This window comes from Lactuca saligna, chromosome 5 (genome assembly GCF_052625555.1).
Source record: "Lactuca saligna cultivar CGN05327 chromosome 5, ASM5262555v1, whole genome shotgun sequence".
Taxonomy (NCBI): domain Eukaryota; kingdom Viridiplantae; phylum Streptophyta; class Magnoliopsida; order Asterales; family Asteraceae; genus Lactuca; species Lactuca saligna.
In genome coordinates, this window is record NC_136421.1 from 185572245 (window position 1) to 185581467 (window position 9223).

The 9223-nt window shown below is 33.5% G+C and overlaps 1 protein-coding gene across 1 annotated transcript; it reads left to right on the plus strand.

Annotated features, from left to right (window-relative positions):
* The first annotated feature begins 4232 nt into the window (after window positions 1-4232).
* On the plus strand, window positions 4233-4772 carry LOC145046032 (uncharacterized). Its single transcript, XM_078994307.1, has one exon. The coding sequence runs from the start codon at window positions 4233-4235 to the stop codon at window positions 4770-4772; it is 540 nt and encodes a 179-aa protein (XP_078850433.1).
* The last annotated feature ends 4451 nt before the right edge of the window (window positions 4773-9223 follow it).

Consider the following 9223-nt stretch of genomic DNA (forward strand, 5'->3'; position numbering starts at 1 on the left):
CATTATCTTTCCTTAATTAGCCATCTAGTTTTCTGGTGTTACACAAGGATCTTCAAGAATTAGTTGTTATTACTATATAAAAACAAAGGTATGTGTTCTAATCTTTCTTATGTAGATTTCAAAATATAAGATCCATATTAGGGTTTTCTATTTTGTGTTCAATGCTTGTATGTCTAATAGAGAAAATATTGATCAAATCTAGGGTTGCATGTACACATAGGATTGTTTGTATAAAACCCAGCTGTTTTAACATAAGAAGTAATCCTCCATCCATTATATAACTTTTGTAGTCTCTTCCTTTAATCGAGTCGTCCCTTTGGTCAGTTCACTTTGCCAAATTGACACTTTTGGCCCTTGGAATTTGAAGTGTTGTTATTTCCACTTTTAACTTTCTAAGAATCATATCAACTAATGATGTGATCGTTAGGTTTTTTATGCATCAAATACACTTTAAACTAGGTAGCAGAAAAATAAAACTATGATATACCTAAGTATACATGCTACCTATGGATCTATGGCTTCATACTAATTACAACTACCCTAGAAAACATAAATACAAAGGAAGAATCACATACCTTTTTTGCAGCCAAAGACCTTTACGCTTGAGCTCTCATGCATGCCACGTTGTTTGGATATAAATGACCCAAACCATAATCCCTCTCTTGGTTCACACCCAATGATCTCAACAGAGTAGAATAAATAATAACTAGGAAGAGATAAGTTATAGGAGAGTTCTTCCACAAGGAGGAAGGAAAAAGAGGTGAAATTTCAAGCCGTGAATGAGCAAGGAAGAATAAATCCCTAAGGCCCTATTTATAGCCTTTGATATCTTCCAAGGTTTTATCCTCCATCCCATGTAGGATGGGCTAAGGATATCGAAAATGCCTCTTATCCAAGAGGATTTTCATCCACCTCCTTCCCTTTCTAGGTTTGGAATATTCCTAATTAATCAACTATTGATTAATTGATATTCAACCCTTCTATTAATTAAACTATTAACTAATTCCCAAATTGTTTTCCAATTAGTTTCTAATTAATTATTAAACCATAATAATTAATAAACTAATTCATTCTTTATTTATTCTACTTAATTTGAGTCTTCAGGGCAATCTAAGAGGACTCTGCTATTATTAGAAATCTATTATATGTAATGACCTTGTACACACTTTCAAACAATTATCCCATAATGATTTATTTAAATAAATCACCCTCTATTTATTTACTTTATTAATTTAATAATCTATTCTTAAATTTAGGATGTTACACAATGCATATGTAACTACTCCCAAACCTAAGTAAATCTAGAGTCAACCTTCAAAACAACGACAATGGACTTTGGGCTCACATATACTTATATATATATATATATATATATATATATATATATATATATATATATATATATATATATTGTTAAAAGAATTAATAAAATTTAGTGTCAAACTTAAACATTAATTTATGGGATATTGGGTAAGGTATGTATTTCTGTACATTTGTGGGGGTGTGTTGTGAAAGGTTATGCAGGTTATCGAGTTAATGAGCCGGACATGGGTAGTATCCGTGGTTGTGTGACCCAGAGTAGATAGTTGTTTGTTGCATGAGTTCTTATCATTCAGTCGAGACATTTTGTAAACTCTTTCATTGTTCTCTCATCTTCAGATTAGGGTTTGTTCATACTTTAGGGTTTGTTCATGTTCTGTATTAGTATATAGATTTTAATAGATTACATATGAGAGTAAGTGTTTATGTAGAAAGGTTTCAGTTGTAATGTGTTTGATGTATAAACCATCTGTTTCATAGTGAATGAAATGATGAAGTTGGGAAGTTGTTGAGTTGTTTGCGTTCTTTAGATGGTATCAGAGCTTTAGGCTTATTAGGTGTCATTTTATTCATCTTATAGGGTAATCTTCATTATCATTTTAGCATCATATTTTGTACATTTTCATGTCATTTAGATAAATAATGTTCAGCTCATGTATTTCGTTGGAATTCCTGTACTGCTCATGTTTTATGTTGATATCAGATAGTTCGAGTGGAGCAGTGCTTTGGGAGCAGTTGGATGCGCGTTTGGAGAATGGAGCTTGGAACTTATGGAGTATGTTGATGAATGTTTGGAAGATGCTTTGGTCAAGAAACATTCAATTGAATTGATCACACGAAGATAGAATATACAATATCAAAGTTAAAGGATGTTGCTAGCAGTTTTGACCCCCTGTCAGTGTTTTGACCATATCTTGAGAACCGTAACTCCGATTGACGCGATTCAAAATGATCTAAAAAGTAGACAAAATTTCAGCCATCATAGGAACAACCTGTGATCTCAGTTTGTCCCCTTGCGATCGCAGGTGACCTTTTTGCGATCGCAAGTTTGATCGCAAGTTGCCTTCGAGGTTCTTTTGTGCCCAAAATTCATCCAGAAGTGAAAACTCAAAACCTGCGATCGCAGGTTGTCTACTTGCAATCGTAGGTTGGCCAAAAATTGTCAAAATAGCATCCTACTTCATTAAAATGGCATCATATGTGTTTATTTCAAAACCTGCGATCGCAGGTGCATCGTTTTTGCTGTTGGACGTATAAAAGACCCTAATAGCCTTCCAGTAACCTAAGTTGGCGATTCCAAAGGTATCAGATGACGAAAATACGATTTTGGAGGCGTTTCTTCTCTGATTTCATCAATTTCTGAAGATCTGAAGACTGTGGATCATCTCCTTCAAGTCGATTAGTAAGATTAGTTGTTTGATGTCTCTTTTCATCTATTTTTATCAGATTTTGGCCATGTCTGGCTAAACCCTAGTTTTCAGTTTTGCATAAGACAAGTACTTTTCATGTGATTAATCATTAGATCTGGTTTTTGATTTATGTTTCTATCTAGATTCTTCAGTTTTGAGCTTAATGAATGTTTGATTTTGATTCTTGTTAGTTTGATCACCTAGCTAGGGTTTTATCATTTCAGTTAATCAGTTAATAGAATTCGTAATTGTTCTTGTCAACTGGTAAAAGTAACAAGTATTAGATTGGTTCCATTTTGGGATTTAACTCTGGTATAAACTGTAAAAATCATATCTTTACGCTTCTGAGCCAGGGAGAAGTATTGGGTATTACTGGGAATTTTACATAGACTATAATGCAACTTTTCTGGTTTAATTAAGAGCTTGTTTGATTAGACAGTAAAAAGTTAGGGTTAACTGAAGAGCTTGTTTTGATTAACTAATTTAGGTAAAAGAGAAATTACTAGAGCTTGTTAGTTTTTCTCAGTACCAACTTAGATAGAACGCATCTCAAATAACCAAGTCAATATTGATTGCATGATTAGGAAAGTTGCAGTAGAACTGAAATCATTTTTTTATATTGATTTTCGTTTATTTTAATATCACTGCAATTTTAGTTTTTAGTTTAATTCAAATCCCCCTTTTAATAATTTCTGTCTTGACTAGATTGTGCCTGATGCAAAAAGGCATTGACCATTAGGCTGTGTCCCTGAGGATTCAACCCTGCTTCCCTGTGCTATATTTTTAGTTCAAGTAGCAGTGATAATTTATTTGCTTAATACGCGTGCGACAGCGTATTAACAAGGCTCCATTCTTGTTCTTGCGACACTCGTTGAGTTTGTTCGTCTCTCGATCGTTGAGGTATTCACTAAATCTCTTGTTTTCTTTTGTTTGTGATTTGATTGACTCAGTTTTGATCGATTCAAGTGTTCCTCTGAAATCTTATATTGTTTCATCATAAACTGTGGCCTGTTGGTCATTCGATATGATTTAAGATTTTCTCCTTTGAAATCAAATCGAATATCAGTTGTTTTCTTAGATCCTGGTACTGTGAGACTTGTTTGTGTTCTTGCAGGTTCTGCTGTGGTGAATCGTGTGGTCTTTTAACGATTGTGTTCATCGGTAGAAAACTTGATTGATTAATCTCCTAGTCTGAAATAACTCTCCAGGGGTTGGATTTTGTCACGGATTAAACCTAGTAGGGAACGGACAAAGAGATTTGATTCCTTCTTGACTCGTCGCAAAGCTTTGTGAGGATTTTCTTGTTCCTTTTCTTCCTTATTTCTATATCTGTTATGGGAGATCCCGATGTCTTGTGTACACCAGTTATTGTTTCTTGCTTTTGTATTAGCTTGTCTCTGTTTACTTCTATACTGGTTGTCTTGGGCCCCGACATAGGTGGTGACCATCTGGACTTAAGATCAGTGCAGAAGTGATTTCTTTTTTTTCTTGTGTGTGTTTTTTATGGTTGGTGGTCCTACTGATCCACCTGGTGGAAGTGGAAAGGATGATCTGATTAACTTTGATGATCCTCTTTACATCCATCCTTCTGGTAATCAAAAATTTAGACTATGGAGAAGTTCTATTTCTAGAGCTCTTAAAGCTAGAAATAACCTAGACTTTGTTGATGATACTTTTAAAAGAAGTGAGGTTGATATGTCAAAACAGACTAAATGGGATATGGCTAATGCTGTTGTTTGTTCTTGGCTTTTGTCTTCTATCTCTGATTCCATTTATCAGAGTCAAGCTTATTCTGAAATTGCAAAGTATATATGGGAAAATATTTTTGAAACTTACAATAAATATGATGGTTCAGTTGTGTTTAACATTCAAAAGCAGATTAATTCTCTTAAACAAAATGATATTTCTTTGTCAAATTACTTCAATAAGATTGATTCTTTATGGAAAGAGTTTGATGGTCTTACTAGTTTAACTGAATGTACCTGCGGTGCTTCTATTAAACTAAAGATCACTCTAAACTTATGCAATTTTATCTGGTCTTGATGACTCATGTAGTTAGGTTAAAAGTCATATTTTTTTAATGGATCCTTTACCTAATGTGAAATTTGCTTTCTCTATTGTGTCAAGAGAAGAATCTCTTCAAAGGAATGGTTCTTTGACTTGACTCAGTCATCTCAGTTAGTGACTAAGTCCCAGTCCACTCTTTTAATAACAGAGTTTCTAACAGACCTAATACTAATAAAAATATGAATCAAGTTGTTCAATGTAAGAAATGTGGTATTAAAGCTCATAATATAGAAAAATGTTACAAGTTAATTGGATATCCTAAGGATTTTAAACCAATAAATGAAAGTAATAATCATAATAATTTTGTTAAAAACTTTTCTGCTAACTCCACCACTACTTCTTCCGGAAGTACCGGTACGTCTAATTTTTCTGATCCTAATGGAGACTCTGAGTTTCATCAACTTACTAAGGATCAATATATCAAGTTCTTACAACTTATTGGTGATAGACAAGTCAATGAAGAAACATCTGTTAGTGCCAATATGGTAGGTACTTGTTTATTTCAAGCCTTTAATGCTTCTGGTAATTCACCAAAGTGGATAGTTGACTCTGGAGCTAATCAACATATGATTGCTTTCGAGTCACTACTCCATGACACTATGGATGTGTCAAAATTAGATATACTTGTCTGCCACCCTAATGGTACATCAGATAAAATTGAAAAATTGGTAATCTAAATTTGTCTAATTCCTTAACCCTGTTTGATGTATTTGTTGTTCCTGATTTCAATGTTAATTTGTTGTCTGTTCATAAGGTTTGCAAAGATAGTAATCGTGAAGTTGTTTTTAATGAGCATACCTGCAAAATTCAGGGTTATAGTCAAAGGTGATGGTGGGGAATGGTAGAGTCTGGAGGTCTCTATTACATAAATAGTGTACCTTCAGGTATTTTATCTAGTCATTCTAAGTGTTCTTTTGTTTGTTGTGTGTCTAAATTGACTTGGAACAATAGGCTTAGTCATCCTTCTGATCAAGCCTTGGGTGCTTTAAAAAATAAACTTAGAATTGGTAATGAAAGTCTTCCACCATGTGAAATTTGTCATAAAGCTAACAAACTAGAGAACCCTTTCCCGTTAGTCAACATTCTACTTCTAAACTTGGTGAGTTGATTCATCTAGATGCCTGGGGTCCCTATAGAGTGACAACTGCAGAAGGATTTAGGTATTTTTTTTACTATTATGGATGACTATACTAGGGATACTTGGATTTATCTGTTAAGGTCCAAAGATGAAGTTTATGATTGTGTTGTTGTTTTCTTTAATATTTTACTCAATCAATTTTGTGTTAAAATTAAAGTTGTTAGATCAGATAATGGCACTGAGTTTTTGAATAATAGAATGAGACAGTTGATTGAGTCAAAATGAATTTTACATCAAATATCTTGTGTACATACTCCATAACAAAATGGTGTTGTGGAGAGAAAACACAGACATATATTAAATGTAGCTAGATCTCTAATGTTTAAGTATGATATTCCACTTAAATATATATTATGGAGATGCAGTTTTAACCTCAGATTTTTTTAATCAATTGAACTCCTACTTCTGTGTTGAATGGTGCTTCTCCCTATGAACTGGTTTATAATAGAACTCCTGTTTTTGATAAACTTAGAGTTTTTGGTTGTTTGTGTTTTGCCACTAAACTGAATATTTTTGATAAATTTTTAGAAATAGTTGATAAATGTATTTTTCTTGGACATTCTTCTGATCAAAAGGGTTATAAAGTCCTTAGTCTTGATTCAAGTCTCATTTTTGTTTCCAAGGATGTGAAGTTCTATGAGTCAGTGTTTCCTTTCAAGCTTAAATCTTCATCTTTGGTTGATAAATCTAATGTCCCTATGAGTCCAAATGATTTGTTTTCCTATGATGAGTCATTAAATTCTAGTAGTATTCTTGATAACACTAGGTTAGAAAACTTGCGAAGTAACCATTAATCGGATGGTGCTAATGCAGACCATGACCTGGATGAGACTTGTCCCTCTAATGTCAACAACAGGACTGGTGATGCATATGTGCCTCCTGCTGATGAGATGCTTCCAGGTTCTTCTACATTGACAGAGGAAAATGTTTCAAATAATTTTGATCCTTCAGACATTTTGTCAACTAGGGAAACTAGATCTGGACGTAGCATTCACATGCCAGTTAGATTTAGTGATTATGTTATAGAGGATAAACATAAATATGGGATAGAAAGATCTATAAACTATTCAACTCTTGATAATGATACCTTTTGTTTTGTTTCAAGTCTTAATAAAACCGTTGAGCCATAAAGTTACAGTGAAGCAACTTTAGAACCAAATTGGATTAAAGCTATGAATGAGGAAATGGAAGCCCTCTATAGAAATAACACTTGGGAAAGTACCGACCTTCCTAAAGGAAGACAATCCATTAGATGTTTTTGGATATATAAAATTGAATATAAATCTAATGGTGATATGGAAAGATATAAAGCTAGACTTGTGGCTAAAGGGCATAACCAAAGGGAAGGAATAGATTATGAGGAGACTTTTTCTCCGGTGGCTAAAATAGTAACAATTCGAGTAGTTCTTTCTTTAGTTGTTTATAATTCTTGGCCGCTTTTCCAACTTGATATTAATAATGCATTTTTATATGGAAATCTTTCTGAAAGTGTTTTTATGTGTCAACCTGAAGTATATCATTCAAAGGGTGATTTTAGAGTTTGTAGATTGTTAAAATCACTTTATGGCCTTAAACAGGCCCCTAGGAAATGGAATGAGAAGTTGAGCTCTTGTCTTTCTAGTTTTGGGTTCAAGTAAAGTATAAATGATTATTCCTTATTTGTTAGAAATATTCAGGATACCTTTGTTGTGCTTCTTGTTTATGCGGACGATATCATTTTAACTGGAAATAATGAAACTAAATTGAATAATGTTAAATTTTTTCTTAAATCTCATTTCTTAATCAAGGATCTTGGTGATCTAAAATATTTTTTAGGTATAGAAGTTTTAAGGACTGATAATGGTATTTGTCTTAATCAAAGAAAATATCGCATGTAGTTGCTTCATGAGTTTGGTATGCTTGCATGCAATCCGGTTAAAACTCCTCTTGAACCTAATGTTGCTATTAAAAGACAATATGATCTGGATAAGTCAGATTACTTGGTTAATATAACTGAATATCAAAAGCTTATTGGTAAGTTGATTTATCTAACAATTACAAGACCTGATATTTCTTATGCTATTCAGTTGTTAAGTTAGTACATGCACAGGCCTTACAAGTCTCATGTTAATATTGCTTTCACATTATTGAGGTATTTAAAAAGTGGTCCAGGTATGGGTATTCATTTGATTAAGTCTAGTTCATTTGATTTGGTTGGGTTTGTAGATGCAGACTGGGCTAAATGTTTGTTTAGCCGCAAGCCTGTAATTGGCTATCTTGTATATTTAGGTGGTTCACTTGTCTCTTGGAAGAACAAGAAGCAGAGTACTGTTTCTCGCTCCTCCATAGAGTCTGAATACAAAGCTTTAGGTAGTATAACATGTGAAGTTATCTGGATTTTAAAATTACTTCATGATTTGGGTATAAAATCAAAATTACCTATAAATATTTTTTTTGTGATAATGAGTCTGCAATCAAATTAGCTTTAAATCCTATATTTCACGAAAGAACAAAACATTTTGAAGTTGATCTTCATTTTGTGAGGGAGAAAATTGAAAATGAAATATTAAATAAAAAACATCATAAATGGTCCCTGTGGTTTCTCAAAATATGAAGTTTAGTCCCTGTGGTTTAAAAACGTCATAGATGGTCCCTGTGCTTTCAAAACTTTTGATGACTGGTCCTTATTGTTAACTCTGTTAAGTTCTGTCCGTTAACTAAAGGGTATTTTCATCATTTCACTACCACAGGGGACTAGTTATGATGATTTCTCTTATTTTATAAAAAAAGAAATAATATGCAAAGTCTCTCTCTCTCTCTCTCTCTCTCTCTCTCTCTTATTTTTTGACCACTCTAGAGTTATTCAATGGAGTTGGTGGGTTTCTTGGTGCAGGTTATTGAGTGAGAAAGAGAATCAAGTGAGAAATGGGAGAAATTTAGAACTAGAAAATAGAGCAGGGTTTGTGATTCGATTCAGCCACCGCCAGTGCCAAAGTTTGATCAGATCGATTCAGACGTATGTTTCCCAGATGTAGTGGCGTCATTTATTTGGGAATGATTTCAGCTCCTAAACTCGGTATCTTCTATTGGCTTTGCATGGATATCAAACCCAAAAAATGATCGGGGAGTTGGGGATGATTTCATTATCTTTTTCAGTGGTTTCCTTTGCCTCCTGACCTCATCGGATTTGGGTATGAACACCACCACAATCCCTAAAATACTAAACATGTTCTGAATTTTGGGTTTTTGAATCGATGTATAGGAAAGGAAGGAAGAAGCTTCGTGGTTATTTCTAACCTAGTTATTGATG

Coding starts and splice junctions, on each gene's coding strand:
- LOC145046032 (XM_078994307.1), top strand. CDS start 4,233: ATGGTTGGTGGTCCTACTGATCCACCTGGTGGAAGTGGAAAGGATGAT.